Source organism: Corvus hawaiiensis, chromosome 36, assembly GCF_020740725.1.
Source record: "Corvus hawaiiensis isolate bCorHaw1 chromosome 36, bCorHaw1.pri.cur, whole genome shotgun sequence".
Classification (NCBI taxonomy): domain Eukaryota; kingdom Metazoa; phylum Chordata; class Aves; order Passeriformes; family Corvidae; genus Corvus; species Corvus hawaiiensis.
The window spans coordinates 215,324-232,622 of NC_063248.1; the positions used below are offsets into that span (position 1 = coordinate 215,324).

Consider the following 17,299-nt stretch of genomic DNA (forward strand, 5'->3'; position numbering starts at 1 on the left):
GTGCGGCGCCGGGCGGCCGTGCGGGGTGGTTCCCGGGGAGGGGGGGCGGCGGGGATGCGGCGGCACCAGGGCTTGTGGGGCTTGGAACTGCCGGAGCTCCGGCCCAGCTCTGGCAGCTATACCGCCAGACGTGGGGAAACACCCGATTCCCCTCCTCCGCCGTCGGACTGCAGCACCGCCCGGCCGGCCCCGGTTAATGATTGACGCCACAGGCCCGGTTCACCGCCCGGCCGAGCCGTCGCTGCTCGGGAACGGGGCAGGATTTCCTCGCTACTCGGGACACACCCTCCCCCCTCTGCCCGGAGAGAGGGCTGGATCCCCCCGCCAACCCAGGATCTCCCCTGCTTGCCCGGAGAGGGGTCGCGGGGCCAGCCCCACAGCGGGATGACAAAAGATCGGGGGACACACATGACCCTGCAGAAGGATCCTTTAATAGCCATCGGGGACATACAGGGCAACTCGGCGGGGGGGCAGTGGGAGCTGAGCTCTGCACCCCACACCAGACCCGTGCGGTACAAGGGGCAGCAGCATTTGCACATTGATGGGGGGCACGGGCAGCCCTGCAGTGATGCACTTGCCTTTAAATATGGGGAGTCTCAGGGGAGCAGTAGTGTTTCTACACTATGTACAGCCTTGTGCTTCTGGGAGGGCTCAGCCCCTCTGTCCCATCGCAGCCCTTTGAGAAAGCCCCCGCAGTGGGGGGGGTCCCAGCTCTGCAGCGGGCAGGGGCACACAGTGCTGCCCCCCAGCCCCCGGGGTGAGGGTGGGGGGGCAAGGATGGCTCAGTTATTCTCGAAGAGGGAGAGGAGGTCATCGTTGCTGCTGCTGGGGAGGTCGGGGGGCCCCAGGTAGGAGAGCAGCTCGTCAGGATTCGTCAGCTCGGGCAGGAGCTGGGGGCAGCAGTGTGTGATGATTGGCTCCCCGCAGCTTCTGCCCACCCCCCAGCCAGCAGCTGGCATCCCAAGCCAGCAGCAGGACCCTTGTCCACCCCCGAGTACTCACGTCGAGGGTAGGCTCCGAACCATCACCCGCCGTGGCCATGCTGGGTGCAGGGGGGAAGACGAGGTCAGCAGTGTGGGCCGGGGGTCCCAGGGGTTGCCGTGCCACTGCGCTCCGGGAGTGCAGCGTGGGGGCCGACTGGCTGCCCAAGGGAGTGTTGTGCAGCCCCGTCTGCACTGCGGGGTGGGACGGCTCCATTCGTCCTGGCGGGGGAAGCTGGGGAGTGGGGGGAAAGAGCTGTGAGACCCTCCCTCCCCTGGGACCCCCCAGTGAAACATGGGGGCTTTGGGGAAGCCCCTCCACCCATAGCCCAGCTGACCTGTGTGGGCAGAGGGGGCACAGGAGGCTTCTCAGGGGCCAGAAGGCCGCCTGGGATGTTGGGCTGGTAGGAGATGGAGGGGGGGCCTGGTGTGAAGTCACTCAGCGTTGAGGTGCCAGGGACGCCAGGGGCAGTGAAAGGCTCCGGGAAGCCCCCAGGTCCCAGAAAGCTGGAACCTGTGAGAGGAAATGGGGCAATTGGGGGACACACACAGAGGAATGGGGTTCGGTCCTGTCCCCCATGGGTCCCCCCGTACCCGGGGTGCTGTAGTCGGTGGCAGCCCCTGCTGGAGGTTGTGACAATGCCGGGAAGGGCACAGAGCCAGGCCCCAGGGCTGCGATCATCTCCATGATGTTGGGCAGCACCATGTGTGCAGGACTGAGTGTCCGGCACCGCTTCAGCGCTGGCCCCTCCGGCTCCTCCTTGATGTGGACATCAGGTTTGATTGGGACAGGTTTCCAGCTGCAGGTCGGGTCGATGGTGATCTCCTCATGCTCCGAACTGGGGGCAGCAGGAGGGCAGGGGAGGTGAGACTGGGGGCACTGGCTGCACAGCTCCCCAGGGGTGGCACAGGACCAAGCATGGATGGACAGACAGCTGAAGTGAAGGCACTTACTTCTGGATGTAGATCAGGATGCCCAGCATGTACTGGTCCACCTCCAGCCCCTCCAGCAGGGCCGTCTTACTGCAGGCAGGGTGAGGGCAGGGTGAGATAAAGGAACCCCCACCAGACAGGAACCTACCCCCAAGGCGAGAACTACTTCTCTCTCAGGGCAGGAAACATATCCCCCACAGGCAGTGAAACACACACCCCTGCCCTGCAGGCAGGGACACCAGGGCGTGGCCCCATTGCGGCCCCCACTCACTTGCAGACAGGACACCGCCATGTCCCCCTCTCGCAGTTGAGCTGCAGGTATGACTCCAGGTCGAAGCACTGTGGGGGAGATCAGCAGCTGAGATGGAGGGGGGCAGGATATTGGGTGGGGGATACCCCCAGCACCCTGTCGTCACCATCCCTACCTGTATGTGCCGGCAGTCATGACCCCTGGCTGGAAGCTGGATCCTCCGGAAGGTGATAGGGCACTTGAGGGACACCTTGATGGCCGTCTGCTCCACACCGTCCTCACCATTGGGCCCTGGTGTCCCCGGGATGGTCCCACTGCTGAAGTTGCGCTTGACTGGAAAGGTGGGGGCAAGAGGCACCAAGGGTCAGAGCCAGGACACTGGGATGGGAGTGGCACCGTGGTGGCACCTGGGTAACAGTGCACCATCACCCCCATCCTGCTGTGGCCCCCCTGCTATGGTGCATCCTCCCGACCCCCAGGACCCAGGTGCTCACTTTTGGTGATGCAGTGCTCAGCGGGGAGCAGGCGCTTCTTGATGAGCCCCTGCAGCACCGAGCGCACCGAGGGCCGATGCACCAGCTGCAGGACGAACAGGTGGGACTGCGGAGAGATGGGGGGGCTGAGCTGTGGCCCCAGCCACCACCCTCCCTCTGCTGGTACTCCCCCGGTGACTCACACAGCAGCAGGCGGTGACAGTGATCTGGATAGTGTTTCTGCCGGGCTGGCAGACGTGCTTCAGGTAGAGCGGCTTGTGGGAGGTCTTGTTGTCACCACGTTCAATGGTGAGCGGCGTGGCATTGACGCTCACCTGCACGGAGGCCGGCCAGTTGGTGTTCATCTGCCGGTCCTCGTGGTGGTAGCACTTGAACTGCAGCTCCAGGTCAGGCCTGGGGGCAGGCAGGGTGTGGGCAGGGGGTGTGCCCGCACTCGAGCCACCGCACCACGTGTTACCACACCATGCTGCTCCAAGCCATGCAGAACCATGCAGCGCTAAACCACTCCATATTACACTGTCATACAGCACTGTGACAAACGCCAAAAGTACCACCGCATAGTCCTGTGCCAGGCCACACAACGTCCCACCATGCTCTGCCATGCCGAGCCATGCCCCAAACCACCACGCCGCGCCACAACATGCCGAACACCATGACACCACGCTGAACCGTGGCAAGTACAGCTGTGCCAGGCCACAGCTCGCACCGTGATGCAGGACAGCACCATGCCAAGCTATACCAGGCCACGTAACCCCGTGGCACACAGCACCATGCAGTGCCCAGCTGTGCTGCCCAGCACAGCCCCCCACCGCACCACATGGTGCCGTACAGCACCCCCCGAGCAGCAGTGTGTGACACTACACAAGGTGCCCCAGAGCCCCCACCTCATCATGAGGGTCTTGTAGACAGAGTCACGGAGCTGGAAGACGTGGTTGCTAACAGCCAGGTTGTGCTGCAGGCGGAAGGGCTCCAACACCACGCCGTCCCGCACCGGGAAGGTCAGTCGCAACTCCTCGCCGGGGGCCGGCCCTGCGGGGTGCCGCCATCAAGGGAAACCGACACCTTCCCCCCGGGCCCCAGCCGCACCCACGCCATGCCCCAGCCGCGCCCCGCCCACTGCACAAGGATCCACCTCGCAGGAAGCCCAACCTCCACTAAGCGGCCCTGCCCACCCCGGAAACCGCAGCCCCATGGAGGAAGCTCCTCCCGCCCAAAGTGGCCCCACCCCTGGGGGCCACCCCCCTCCCACCCCTATGGAGGAAGCCCATCCCACCGAAGATTCCTCCCGCTCGCTCTAGGAAACCACACCCTATCCCAGCCCCTCCCAATCCAGATGGTCCCACCCTAAAAGAAGAAGCCCCCCACCAAAACCACCACTCCTGATAAAGCCCCTCTCCCTGAGGCCACACCCTTTCAACAAGCCCCTCCCAGTACTCTGTCCCCCCTCACAGGAAGCCCCACCCCCTGCCTCAATCAGCCCCCAAACCCTGGCAGTGGCCACGCCCTCTTCTCTGAAGCACACTCCCCCCCCCCCCCCAACATCCTCCATTTAAAGGGGCAAAGGCCACAGGCCTGCCAGAAGCGAGGCCCACCCCAGGCTGCTGGGGCATGGGGGTGATCTCTGTGAAGTGCCCCCCTCACCCGCACCACGGACACCTACCCGAAGGGGATGGGTGCAGGGGGGCAACGCTGGGCTTCATGTCTGCCAGGAAGGGTGACTTGACATCCTGACCAGGGGACGCATAGGCGGGGATGCCGCTGCCTGGCGTCATGGGTGGTGTGGGGTTCCCGGCCAGCGGCGAGCTGGGGTACCCCGGCAGCGACCGGCCTGGCTGTAGAGGCACCATGCACCCTCAGCGTCCAGCCAGGCCAGCACAGCCCCCACCCCACCCGCTGCCAGACTCACCCCATTGATGGCTGCTTGGCTGTAGGTGCTGAAGCTGGCACTCTGCCCGTTGAACTGGTCAGCTGGCTATGGGAGGAGGAGGGTCTCCAGGGGCTGGCACCGTGGGATGGCAGACACCCGGACCTCCACCCCTTGCCCACCGTTCCCCCTGTGATACCTTGTAATAGGGTCCAGCACTGCCTGAAGCGGAGAGGTACTGGCCCATGCTCTGCTGCAGCCTGTGGCCAGGGTATGAGGGGGACGGACCGGAGGACTGGGGGGCGCTGGGGGCATACTGGGCACCAGCTGCAGCGTACTGCCCGCCCTGGAGGTACTGCTGTGCTGGGTACCCCTGTGGGGCCAGGGAGTCAGCACCAGTGGGAAAGGGGGTCCCCATATATCATAGCCTTCACCAACACAGCACTCACCTCACTGGAGTACGCCCGCTTGAGGCTCTGGCGGGGCAGCTGCTGGCTCGGGGGGGGGGGGCCAGGGTAGGAGTGCTGAGGCACTCGCTGCCCGCCATAGAGGGGGCCAGTCCCGGGTGCCCGCACTGGGCTCATGCTCACGGGGGAGACGCCAGAGGGGGCCACAACACCTGCCATGCCAGCCGGGCTCATGCTGTTGGGGCCACGGGGCCCGGCATGGGGCAGGAACTGGCTGCTGAAAGACTGCCCTGTGCCCATCTGCAGCAACAAAGAGAGAGAAGTCACGGCAGGGTGGGGGCAGCTGTCAGCTCCCCAGTTCTGCCACAGCCAGGTTCTTACCGCGCTGTACTGGCTCAGCTCCTGGCTCTGTTTCTCCTGCAGTGCTGCCACCGTTGCCGTGGCTGTGGCCGTGGCTGTGGCAGCAGCCGCGGCCACGGCAGCAGCAGCTGCTGCCTGGGTGAAGTCAGCAGTGGCCCGGCTGGCGTGCGAGGGGAGCCCCATCCCTCCAGGGCCATTTGGGCCACCATTGTAGCTGGAGAACAGAGAACCAGGAAGGGACATGCAGTGGCCCTGCAGCAGGGCACGTGCCAGGCCATGAGGGACAGGGCTGGCCTTACCTGGCAGCGAAGCCCGGCCCAGTGGGGTAGGCGTTGCGGCCATAGACACTTGGCTGCACATACCCCTTCCCTGGCGCCCCCTCGGCGAAAGGCTGCTGTGGCAGGAATGGTGGTGAGCTCATGCCCGAGCTGGTGCCTGCCATGCCAGGCAGCAGTGGGGTGCTGGAGCTGCTCCCCCCAGGGCCCATGGGGCTGCCAAAAACCTGGGGGGGGCAGTGGGAGGCAGCGGGTCAGGCAGGGGCAGTGGCATCCAGGTGCGGGGGGTCCCTGGGGCGGGGGTGCTGCTGGTACCTGGCTCTGGGAGGGGTTGCTGACACCCCAGACAGTGGTTACCACGGAGAGGGATCCCGGCGGCTGATTGGTGCTTGGTTGCCAAGGAACAGCCTCGTATGCAAATGAACCATCACTAGAAAGAAAAACAAATTAATGAAGATGAAGGACAGAGGGATGGAGAGAGAGAGGGGACTGGGGGATGGAGGGATTGAGGAAATGGAGAGATGAAGAATGGAAGGGATGGAGGGATGGACGGGGATGGATGGACAGATGGATGGACGGATGGATGGATGGGGCAATGGATGCATGGGTGGATGGAGGGACGCTGCCCCGGCGCCCACCCGTGGGGCGCAGGCGGCAGCGAGGGTTTCATGGGGTTCATGGAGCTCATCAGCGGGTGTGGGCTGGGTCTTCCAAGGCCGCGGCGGGCACTGCGGGACGGCGGCACCGTCTGTCACTGGGGCTGCGGGAAGCAGTGGAGCGGCCGGTGAGGGGCGGCCGCCCCCGGAGAGGCCGGGGCGGGGGGGGGGGGGGGGGACAGCCCGTAGGCTTTGCGACACCCCCCAGCCTCCGCGGCCGGGACTTGGCGTCCGGCCCGCGGCTGGCACGGGGCGCCGGACGGCACGCGCCGCCCCCGCTCCGGGCCGCCCCCCCGCGCCGGCCACCGCGGCCTCAGACCCCCCCCCGGGGCGGCGGGCGCCGGGGGCTTCCCCCGCGCGTGCGGGCGGGAGCAACCACGGGGACTTCCCGGGGAAAGGACGCGGCCCCCCGCCCGGCATTGCACCCCGCTGCCCGGGGTATTTCCAGCCGGGCCCGGCAGCGGGGGCCCGCGGGGTCAGCGGCGCTTTCGGTTCCTCCCGGCGTCGCGGGAGGGCGGCGGAGACGGGGTCGCCGCGAGGAAAGACACGGAGCGGGGGGAACACCCGCGGCTCCCGGCTCCCCGGAGCCGCCACCACGGAGCCACCGGCCCCCGGCGCCCCTCGCCGGCGGTGACAGCCCCCTCCGCTCCTTCCCCGGCGGCACCGCAGGGACAGGCCCCGGGGCCGGGCCTCCCTCCCCCCCCCCCATTGCCATAGCAACCGCCCCCACCGCCCCCGGCGCGGCGGGGGGTGGCCCGCGGGGGCACCGCCAGCCCCGCCCGTCCTCCCCCCCGTCCCCCCGCCCGGCGCTCCCGCTCTCACCGCGGCGGCGGCCCAAGATGGCCCTGGCGGCGCGGGGCGCGCGCGGCTGCGCGGAGGCTGCGCGGGATCTTCAGCCGCGCGCGGCCGCAGCTCCGCGGGGGGCGGGGCCGGGGGCGAGGCCGGGCCGCCGCCGCGCACAATGGGGCCGCGCGCTCATCAGTATGCAGGCCCCGCCCCCGCCCCGCCAGGCGCGGGTAGCCGAGCGCCGAAGAAGGGTCTGGGCGGCGGCGGGGAGCGCGGGTGGCGGCAGCAGAGGAGTGCGGGCCCCCGTGTGCGGGGCGCCGGGGGCAACACGCGTGGGGCAGCACGACGGGCGCTGCTATCGCGGCGGCGGGACCGCGAGACGCGCGGGCACGTGGCACCGTGCACGTGTGTGCGCGTGTGAACGGGTTGCGCGCAGGGACGCGGACCCACGCGCGCCGCACGGAGAGGGCGGTGACACGATGTGCGAGCCGGTGTGTGACAGCACAGCCACGGGTACGCGCGGGCTTGGGGCACGCGTACCGTACCCCCGACCTTCCTCCTGCAGCTGAAGGACCTGCGGCGCACCGAAAGGCCGTGGTGGGTTCTGGGGATACCGACAGCGAGTCCCAGCTGGCGCTGCCCCCGTCGCCCCCACCCCCCAAGGACCTCCCACGGGAGGACGCGGTGGGCTCTGCAGACGCCAACATTGAGCCCCATCCGGGGGATCACCTCCCCCGACTCCCACCCAGGGTTTCCCCACGAGAGGACATGCCACCCAGCACCAGCACTGACCCTGCGGGGGCTCAGAGCTGGGGGATAGTGCAGACTCAGAGGGGAAAAAGGTGCTCCCCAAGGACAGGTAAAACTGAGACGGGCACAGCACTCTCACACCTGTCTGGGCCCTCAGGGCATGCAGACGCCCTATCTCCCTCCTCCAAGAGAGGCAGGCAGTGGCTGCGCAGGAGCAAGTCCAAGACTGGGAGCAGCTGGGAGGAACCTGACTCATTGCCCTGGACACCCCCATAGAAGAGTCTTGGGGACCAGTCCATCCAGGGGTCTGGGCAGCCATGGGTGTCACCCACCAAGGCAGCAGGCAGGCCCCAGACCCACCAGCGCCGCCCTGATACGAGGCAGACAAGGACTCCAGGCACCAGTGTGGGGTTGACAAGGTCTGTAGTTGAGGGGGGAAGGCGAGCGAAGGACAGAGACAGACAGACAGACGGAGGAGCATGCTGCGCCGCGCCAGCGCTCAGGCCAGGTCCTTGAAGGCATCGAGGTTGAAGGCCATGTCGAGGAGCCGCTGCAGCTCTGTCAGGTGAGTTTTCTTATTGCCGGTGGCAGGGGCAGCTGCTGGCTCCCGCCCTGCATACCTGCCGGGGAGAAGGTGGGCCGTGAGAAGGGTCTGTACCGACAAACTCCCTCCCAGCCTCACAGCCACCCCCTGCATCCTTACCAGACAGGCTTGGCACGGTTGATGGTGGTGCGGAGCCGGGGTTTGACATAGTCATAGTAGCCCTGGTTCTTGTGCTCCTCCTGGCACCACACCAGCTCAGCAGCTGGGTATTTCTGGGCTTCCCGCTGGAGGAGGTCGAAGGGGAATGGGGAGAGCTGCGGGGGACACAGAGTGCTGTCACAGGGTATATGGGGCAGCACCACAGGGGACACAGGGCAGCGTCTCAGGGGCTGCAGAACCCCCAGCCCACAGGCATGGCAGTGGCAGGACCCTGCTCACCTGCTCCACCCTGGTGATGGCCACATCGGCCTCCATCTGCCGGGCCTTGCGTTCACGGGTCAGGTCGTAGTACACCTTGCCGGTGCAGAACAGCACCCGCTTCACCTGCTCAGGGTTCTGGGCTGCAGGGCCACTGTCAGGGATGACACGGAGGAAGTGGGTGCCTGCCAAGGAAGAGAACGGCACCCTGAGCCACAGCAGTTCACAGCACTGTGCCAGCAGCCACTGCACCCACATCCCCGGCCAGCCCCTTCCGGGACCCCCAGCGGCAGAGTCAGGCCTCTGAGGCTGAGTCAGCTGACCTGGGTACAGGTGCAACTCCCACTACAAACCATCACATGCCACTTGGGGCTGCCAAATCCCAGCAGCAAGTGGCTGCCAATGGAGGAAGCTCCACTGAGCCAAGTTTCCCGAGGGTGCCAGGCTCGGCCCTGATGATGGGGGGCTCCCATGTGCCAAGGAGATGGCCCTGGCCTCACTCGGCCACTCTCCAGCATGGGGAGGCTTCTGCCAGGCGGACTTTACCCAAGGCCACAGGCTCCTGCCCTTCACCCTGCAAAGCGGCGTGGGGGGAACACAGGCAGCTCTGTGCTACTTGTACCTGGCAGCATGTCGTCGAAGCTGGAGCGGGCTTCAGGGTGGCGCAGCAGCGACTTTGGAGTGAAGATTATCAGCTGGAGTGGGGGTAAGAGGCAGAGCAAGGTGGTCAGCCCTGCCAGAAACACCACCCCTGCAAACCACTGCTGGAGCAGCCACCTGCCTGCCCCTGCCCCCTTCCCCCCAGTCCTGCCTGGGCAAGGGAGCAGCTGCCAGAGATTTGCTTCTCACTCAGCTGCAGTACTCTGCCAGATTGGGCACCCATTCCTGACAGCACCAACCCTCCCAGTCAGGGTGTCCCCTGGGGAAGAGGCAGAGGGGCTACCAGGGACCTGCCTGTCCCATGGCTGTAGCTGACTGAAAGTGGCTGAATTAGGTTATGTATCAGTGTCTGTTGGCTCCAACAGCCCTGACCTCCCCACCGAGTTTGGGAAGGGATCACAGCCCCTGCAGCCCACATGAGCCAGCAGCTGCACATCGAGTGCCAAGCCAGTCCTGAGCACCATGAAGTCCTTGGCCAGGCAGAGGCCTACTGCCTGTGTTTGAGGTGCACGAACGAGCAGCCCCCAGCCCCATCCCCGTCTGCCAGGGACACAGCGCCCTGCCTGGGCACCAAGCTGGGCACGGAGCTGCTGGTACTGACCGGTTTGCGGAAAGGCAGGAGGATCTGGCGCCGGAGGACATGGAAGAAGTTGGCTGGAGTGGAGCAGTTCACGACGATCCAGTTGCACTCATAGAGCTGACGCACATCGAAGTCATCCAGCTTCTGTCTCGGCCAGCAAGGGTGAGGGGATTTCACGAAACACATGGTACCTCTTGGCCTCGTGGCTCCAGCAGCAGGGAAAGGAGTGGTCCCCAGCCCTCCCTCCCTCTCTTTCCTTCCTTCCTTCTTCCTTCCCTTCCCTCCCTCTCCAGAGCACACAGAGACTCAGAGAGACCTGGGAGAGGCTCCAGGGCTGTGCCCTCCACCTTGGTCTGGCCATCGGGGTGGCCAGCAATCCCTTCTCATGCCACTTTCAGGGCCACCTCTACCTCAGACTATTCCGCAGCCCCAGGTTTGGTGGAGGTGCAGCCGGGGCACCAGAGGCAGGCCCTTTCACCGAACCCTCCTGGCACGTGAGCCCAAGGCATCTCATGCCTCCTGCCATCAGCTCCCACTGTGCTAAGCCCACACGGGTGTTGCTGCCCTCCACCCAGCCCAATCCAGGGCACAGGAGGGCCAGGCTGAGCACCACAAACAGGGGCCACCACTCACAGGGAAGACATCGGGATCATCATTGCACATCTGCAGGAATCGCTCTGGGCGGGCAGAGGAGTGCTCGGGACCCTACAAGGACCAAGCAGGGGGATGGTCATTGCGGGCCAAGTCAGGCATGAGAACCCGACGTCAGGCACTGCCATGTCATGAGCAGTGCTCTGTCCATGCCACTGCTGTCCAGGGCTCTGCCTCCAGGGTGAGCAGGGGAGTCCTTACCATGCCCTCCATGCCATGGGGAAGCAGCAGCACAATGCCATTCTGCCTGACCCACTTGGCCTGCCCGGGACAGATGAACTGGTCGATGATGCACTGAGCAGTGTTGTGGAAATCCCCAAACTGGGCTTCCCAAAGCACCAGGGCGTTGGGACTGGCCATGGCGAAGCCCAGCTCAAATCCTGAGAAATGGAAGAGCAGTGAGAGGGTTGGGTTACCCTTCCAGAGCAGCCTGACCCTGGGCAGTGAGCACAGACCCACTCACTCACCCAAGACACCGTACTCTGACAGGGAGCTGTTGCAGACAGTGTACGGAGCCTGGTTGGGCCAGAGGTGGTTCATGGGGATACAGGTCCTCTTGTCCACGTTCTGATCATGCAGGACATGGTGGCGATGGCTGGAGAAGGGAGAAGAGTTACTTCATCATTAGCCTGTGGATCCCTTCCAGAAGGGCTGGAATTGCCTTTAAAGCCTCCAAAAGCAGGCCTTTACCTAAATGTCCCCCTCTCAACGTCCTGGCCACTCAGGCGGATGTGGATGCCCTCTTTGAGCAGGGAGCCAAATGCCATGTACTCTGCCAGGGCCCAGTCGACCGTCCGGTTCTTCACCATCTCCCCACGGGTTTTCAGAATACGGCTCAAACCTGCGGAGACAGGAGCCGTTTCAGAGCCAGCATGGGACAGAGCTCCAGTGACACCAGGTTTGTTCCACAACCAGCCCACGGACTGACAGACTGCAAGTGGCATGGGCAGAAGAATGGATTCACCTCTGCTGGAGGGATGAACCACGGATGAGGAATAAGGACTGCAGGGAAAGACCAGCTCCAAAGAAGAGCTATTCCTTGGTTCACTTCCCTTACCCACACCTCTCTCGTGAACAAGTTCTCATAGACTCAGGAGTCTGGGTGAGAAGGAACCCTAAAGATCATCCAGCCCAACCCCTGCCACAGGGGTTTCTTCCACTAGAAGGGACATCTTCCACTAGACCAGGTTGCTCCAAGCCCTGTCCAACCTGGCCATGAACACTTCCAGCCACAACTTCTCTGGGAAACCTGTACCAGGGCCTCACCACTCTCACAGGGAAGAATTCCTTCCCAATATCCCATCTAACGCTGCCCTCTGGCAGTGGGAAGCCATTCTCCCTTGTCCTGTCACTCCATGCCCTGGTGCAAAGTGCCTCTCCACCTCTCTGGAAGCTCCTTTCGGCACTGGAAGGGTCTCTCAGGTCTCCCTGGAGCCTTCTTTCCTCCCAGCTAGACACTCTCAGCTCTCTTGGAGTTCCCGCAGAGGGGCTCCAGCACTGGTATCATTCTCAAGGCATCCTCTGGACCTGCTCTAACAGGTCCAGGTTTTGCTTGTTCTGGGGCCCCCAGAGCTGGACATGTGGTCCAGGCAGAGTCTCAGGAGTGCAGCGTAGAGGGGAAGGATCCCCACCCTTGACCTGCTGCCCACACATATTGAAGCAATCCAATACGTTCCTTCCTTCCAAGCCACATCCCAGCCCTATCTCACATCTCTCTGGAACAAATGCCCCGTCTGGTACAGCTTCCACAAGCTCCTACCTCCATGGATAGTGAAATCCTCCACCGGCACTGAGCTGGCCACTTGACCAATGTGTGTCAGGTCCTCTTCATTGAGGCCAGTGGAAGGGCAGGTCATGCTCCGGGGCTGCCCATCCAAAGTGAAGAAACCTGTCAGAGGAGAGACATCATGGTGCAGGAGATGTGTCAGATCCATGGGAAGACCTCACGTCACGGACACCCTTCAAGCAAAGGTGGGGACACCAGGAACGGGGAGAGCACCACCAACCTCCCCTCTGGGGTGGTTTACTAGAAAATCTCTGCCATGGCTCTAGAGAGGTCAGGTGCTTTGCTATGGCCTCCAAATCACTGCTAGTGCCTTACCCGGCCAAGGTGAGTCCAGCCAATGCTTGATGTGCAAGATTTTCTCATCCTTGGATCTGGCATGAGCCTCCTCACAAATCTTATCGTACTTGGCAATTTCCTCCTGAAAGGCAGAACCAGGAGGCAGAAAAACATTAACGGGGCATTTCCAAACAAGGGCGTTGAGCCTGAGGACCTCAGTGTAAGCTTGCAAGGGTGCTGGAGGGCAGAGGTGGTCCCCACAGCAGGGGAGTCCCAGAGCTGTGCAGTTCAGCTTCAGAGAGCACAGCCACAGCTGGGACCCCTGTACCCCAAGGGACAGCTCTGCTACGCTCAGAGCTGACATCTTGTTTTCAACCCTACTGATGCTGAAAGGTGGTGCCAGGGCAAGCAGGGCTGGCGGAGCGTCTGCGTCGCAAGCTGCACAAGCAGCAGAACCGGGACAGGACCTGCCCCAGATATCCGTGGCCACAGCAATCCTGAACGCTAGGATGTGCCTGTGCTGCAGTGGCCCAGAGCCGCATGGCCTGTTCCACACTGATCACAGGCAATCCTTGAACTAGATGTTCCTGCACTTTTCAGAGCTGGCACAGTTGAAGGATGAGCCTTGGCTCCGAACTCCATCACTGCCAAGTCTGCAGCGCACGCCCAGCCCCAGCACAGCTCTGCCACCTTTAGGTTACAAAGCACAAGCCATGTTTCCTGTGGGCCTAGGTGGGCCCTGCACATGGTTCACACCCAGGTCTGAACCACCTAAGTAGTTTCCCGTGGAGATGCCACCTACAGCTTTCCTTTCAGGCCCCACAGATGGTACCTCGTACTCCGGCTGATTTACCACCCCCTGGGAAATCAGCAGCTCTGCGTATTTCTGCAACACTGGCTTCTGTTTCCGGATCTGTTTGTACATCAGGGGTTGCGTGAACATGGGCTCGTCCATCTCATTGTGCCCATTGCGCCTGTAACAAACCTGCCAGGAAAGGAAAGAGCCTTTGAATACAGCTGCCTGTGGCCAAAAGCACTCGGGAGCTACCTGGATCATATATGAGGGAGGGTCCCAAACAGCCCAGGAGGGACTCGAGCACACCCCAGCTTCAGGGACTTGTGCCACATTCCTTACCAAATCCACCACCACGTCCTTGTGGAAGGTGCTTCGCCATTCTGCTGCCACATTGCACACATAGACAACGGCTTCAGGGTCGTCTGCATTGACATGGAAGATGGGCGCGTTGACCACACGGGCTACGTCGGTCGGGTACGGGGAGGAGCGGGCCATCCGCGGGTCTGTTGTGAAGCCAATCTGTAGCAGGTGAGGGGAAACAGGATGAGCACAGTGTTACCAGCTGGATTTGGGACACGGCTTTGTTAGGCAGCTCCTTCTTTGGACACTGATGTCACGGCTGGCTTGGCGTGAGGCAGCTGCGCTTTGCTGGCACAGGAAACTGTCCACACAGCTCCAAGGGCAGCTCAGCTGCTGCAGCTGGGCTGTGGATGCACAACCTGCCTGTCTCCTGTGTCTGGACACAGTGGCACATCCTGGTACCTGTTGCACCTGTGGGGACAGGCTGGTACCAGCAAAATGCCTTCAGTTTCCGTGGTGGCAGACAGGATCAGCCCTGTCAGACCTCACACACTGAGCATTAGGTTCTATCACCTCTGCACCAGACTGGGCTCAAAAGCTGCTGCCGTTGAGCAGCTGGGTGAGAAGTACCCTCTGCTGACCGCAGGTTAGGGCTCCTGCCAGGACCACTGGCAGGAAAACAGCTGCTGCTGGTTCCAGCTACTCCCTGGCCCAGAGCCTGCAGAGACAGCTCTGCCAGAGGCCCACAGGCACAGGGGATTTGCTCCTCACCTGGTTGTTGACCACAACATGGACAGTGCCGTGGGTGGTGTAGGAGGGAAGGTCGCTCAGGTGAAACGTCTCATACACAATGCCCTGCCCTGCAAATGCAGCATCTCCATGCAGGAGGATGGACATCACCTGGGAGAGGGGAAGCCACGGCAGTCATCAGGGACAGCGAGCAGGACACCAACCAGGAAGGGGCCCAGCTCTCCTCCCCATGAGCTTTCAGCATCCTGGAAAGGACATGGAGCAGCTCATCAACACATCCAATTCTTTCCCAGGGGATGGGAATGGAGTCACCCATGGCTGACACACCACTGGGCAGAGGCTGTGGACACCAGCCCCACCCCAGCAAGGGCAGCACCCTTGGGGCACCCTGAGAAGACAGCAAAACACCACCTGGTATGTCCCAGCTGGGCAGCAAGTCCCATTCCCAGATACATACATTGCAAAGCAAAGCTTTTTTCTCACTGGGGGAAGAAGAGAAGAAAGCCCTGTTCCCTCACAATTTCAGCCCAGAAGCCCCATGGGCAGGAGCGGGCCCAGGAGCTTCCGAGCCACTGACGTTATTTTGTCACCATCCCAGGGCTGGCTGAGGACACCGCCTGCCAGGCGAGGACAAGATCTGTCTATTTACATCCAGCCCTTGGGGTGTAGGAGGGAGGGAAGCACTTTGGATCTCACTCTTCCACTTCTTGGGGTTGGAGACAGGTCTGCAATGAATCACACAGCAAACAGCTCCCCACAGTCCCTTCCCACTGGGGTGTGGAGAGCTGCCTCCTGTTGCCAGCTCCAGCTTTCCCAGTCCCAGGAATGGTTATCTCTAGTCACATTGAGATCCTGCTGCCAAGCCGTCCAAGGTGTGGTGCTTGGACTGCCTTGGAGTGCTCCTCGTGTCCCTGTCTTCCAATAAGGGGTTGTGCATTTGCTGTGCACACAGCCCGGCTTAAGTCAGTTCAGAGATGAAGAAAGCAGCAATGGGAGCCTAGGGTGGGCAAGCCCCTCCCAAAGTTATCTCCAAAGACAGAGGAGAAGGATGGAGAAGCAAAGTCAGGGTGACAGCAGAGGAAGGGGCACATCAAACAAAAAGCAGACAAGTTACTTCACTTTTCCACCAGCCTGTCTCCATCAAAATCCATTCCCTACACGCATCTGAGCAGCACTCACCTTCTTCCCCTCCGTGTCCCCACAGTAAAATTGCTCTGCCTTAGTCTTGCCTTGAACAACAGGATCAGCTGCTTCCAAATGAGAAGGATTTGCCACCAAGGAAAGGGTGATGTTCCTGTCAGTGACACGGTTAATCCGCCGGTGGTACATTCCCAGGTGGTACTTCACGTCACCGGAGCCCTGGCGGAGGGGAGAAGAGAGTCACCCCCCAGGAGCATGAGTGGCTTTTGGGATGTGCAAGGAGACAGAGGAGTGCTGACCCCAAGGCTGGAAGAGGGGGGCATTTTTTGGAGGTATTGTCACAACACAGCAGGCACTCACTGCAGGAGCTGAACTGGCACCCAGGAAAGCCTGTTCCAGGTGCCAAACCACCACCAACTTACATGCATCCAGCCCATCTAAATACAGCTGAAGGTGTGGGGAATGAAGCAAGTGTGGTGGGTTCGGCAAAGACCCTGAATAACAGGTGACACTTGTCTGAGCTCTACCCACACTGTGGCAGCACGACCATCCATGGCACCATTCCCAGTACGCTGCCAGGTACCCCGTCAGGGCACCTCGAGGCCACAGGCTGCTGCTTTCTCACCTTGAAATCCCACTGAAGGTCATGACAGGATCAAGCCAGCCCAGCCCAGCTTCCCAAAATCCAAATCATCCCAGCTTATGATGCTGAAGCTTTGGAGCATGAGTTTATTGCAGCGACAGAGCTTTTGGAGCTGCTTTAGAATCCCAGATGGGGACCAGGGGCACAAATTAACTTCTGCTCCTGGCCACCTTCCGCTCCTCTCAGCATCCACCCCAAGGCTGCTTCATACCCTGGAGAGCTGCCAACAGCCTAGCCTGTGCTGGAGACACCAGCAGCAGCCAGGGCACACGTCACCCCCAGGACAGGCAAGGACAGACCAGCACTGGCACCTCTACAAAGACTCCCATCACCCAGGTGTGCTTGCAACGTGGAAATCCTTGCAACACCAGTGCCGCTGAGTGACACCAGAAGCAGTGGCACAATCCAGTCACAGCCCTTGGGCACTGCTCAGGGAAGGCAGCAGGAACCCGCTGCAGGCAGGGGAGAAGCTCACCTCATCAGCAGCCTCCAGCTTGGAGTCGAACTGGCAGAAGATCTGCTCCAGCTCTTTCCTGATCACGTTGGCAAGAACATTCAGGCGTCCCCTGCAAAAGCAAGACTGCTGCTGATGGCCATTGAGTGCTGACAGTGACCTACAACCCCCACTGCCATGGCCCACGACTCCTGCAATGGCTGTGGGGTCACCCAGAGATGGAGGCTTCCCAGAAGGAGCCTGAAGATCCCTCAACACAGGGATGGTTTGGCCAACACCACATCCTACACACTTGCTGAGATGCCCCAGAGTGGGCAGGTGCTGGGATTCCACGATGATTCCAGCTCTGCCCTCAAGCCACCACCCCTCTCCAGATGAATTTACAAACAAGCTGGAAAGACTCTGATGAGCAGAGAGCAGCCAAGGTCTGAGCTCTCCAGCTGAGGTTCATCACCAACCAAGACCAGTTAGGTGATGGCAGAAACCAGTGTGCCCACCAGTACCAAACTCTGGCAGTATCTCCCCACCTCCTCCCTACACCAAGCAG

The 17,299-nt window shown here is 62.3% G+C and overlaps 2 protein-coding genes across 8 annotated transcripts in view; both read right to left on the reverse strand.

Moving 5' to 3' along the window:
• Positions 1-409: 409 nt before the first annotated feature.
• Positions 410-7,102, reverse strand: ZMIZ2 (zinc finger MIZ-type containing 2). 4 transcript variants are annotated; one of them, XM_048290205.1, is made up of 19 exons: positions 7,042-7,102; positions 6,202-6,323; positions 5,879-5,993; positions 5,588-5,790; positions 5,310-5,502; positions 4,971-5,228; positions 4,721-4,894; positions 4,564-4,629; positions 4,318-4,489; positions 3,542-3,686; positions 2,840-3,050; positions 2,658-2,763; positions 2,339-2,496; positions 2,185-2,252; positions 1,935-2,003; positions 1,575-1,819; positions 1,319-1,494; positions 1,003-1,215; positions 410-890 (listed from the first exon to the last, which is right to left on the reverse strand). In XM_048290205.1, exons 2-19 carry the CDS (start codon positions 6,249-6,251, stop codon positions 783-785), a joined length of 2,730 nt encoding a protein of 909 aa, XP_048146162.1. In that variant the 5' UTR covers positions 6,252-6,323; positions 7,042-7,102; the 3' UTR covers positions 410-782. The 4 variants fall into 4 exon arrangements, with proteins under 4 accessions (XP_048146162.1, XP_048146163.1, XP_048146161.1 ...); XM_048290206.1 differs by lacking the exon at positions 7,042-7,102 and having other exon boundaries at positions 4,318-4,384; positions 6,202-6,380; XM_048290204.1 differs by lacking the exon at positions 7,042-7,102 and having other exon boundaries at positions 6,202-6,380.
• A 1,059-nt stretch (positions 7,103-8,161) lies between these two features.
• Positions 8,162-17,299, reverse strand: part of LOC125319173 (2-oxoglutarate dehydrogenase, mitochondrial) — a 30,976-nt gene continuing 21,838 nt past the window's right edge. For all 4 annotated transcript variants that reach the window (XM_048290222.1, XM_048290220.1, XM_048290223.1 and 1 more), the window contains 16 exons: positions 16,774-16,864; positions 15,695-15,874; positions 14,537-14,665; positions 13,805-13,984; positions 13,502-13,654; positions 12,709-12,811; positions 12,367-12,495; positions 11,298-11,448; positions 11,075-11,202; positions 10,809-10,987; positions 10,590-10,661; positions 9,978-10,100; positions 9,339-9,411; positions 8,738-8,901; positions 8,459-8,613; positions 8,162-8,375 (listed from right to left, as the gene is read on the reverse strand). In XM_048290222.1, the coding sequence (XP_048146179.1) occupies positions 8,255-8,375; positions 8,459-8,613; positions 8,738-8,901; positions 9,339-9,411; positions 9,978-10,100; positions 10,590-10,661; positions 10,809-10,987; positions 11,075-11,202; positions 11,298-11,448; positions 12,367-12,495; positions 12,709-12,811; positions 13,502-13,654; positions 13,805-13,984; positions 14,537-14,665; positions 15,695-15,874; positions 16,774-16,864 (2,131 nt within the window). In that variant the 3' untranslated portion in view covers positions 8,162-8,254. The remainder of the gene's footprint in view (positions 8,376-8,458; positions 8,614-8,737; positions 8,902-9,338; positions 9,412-9,977; positions 10,101-10,589; positions 10,662-10,808; positions 10,988-11,074; positions 11,203-11,297; positions 11,449-12,366; positions 12,496-12,708; positions 12,812-13,501; positions 13,655-13,804; positions 13,985-14,536; positions 14,666-15,694; positions 15,875-16,773; positions 16,865-17,299) is intronic.

What these genes read in the sequence shown, in the direction of transcription:
- ZMIZ2 (XM_048290205.1), bottom strand. Translation starts at nt 6,251, where the DNA reads ATGAGCTCCATGAACCCCATGAAACCCTCGCTGCCGCCTGCGCCCCAC. An exon ending in GCAACCCCTCCCAGAGCCAG is followed by an intron (nt 5,791 to 5,878) that starts GTACCAGCAGCA and finishes TGCCCCCCCCAG; the next exon opens with GTTTTTGGCAGCCCCATGGG. An exon ending in ATCCTGATCTACATCCAGAA is followed by an intron (nt 1,820 to 1,934) that starts GTAAGTGCCTTC and finishes TGCTGCCCCCAG; the next exon opens with TTCGGAGCATGAGGAGATCA.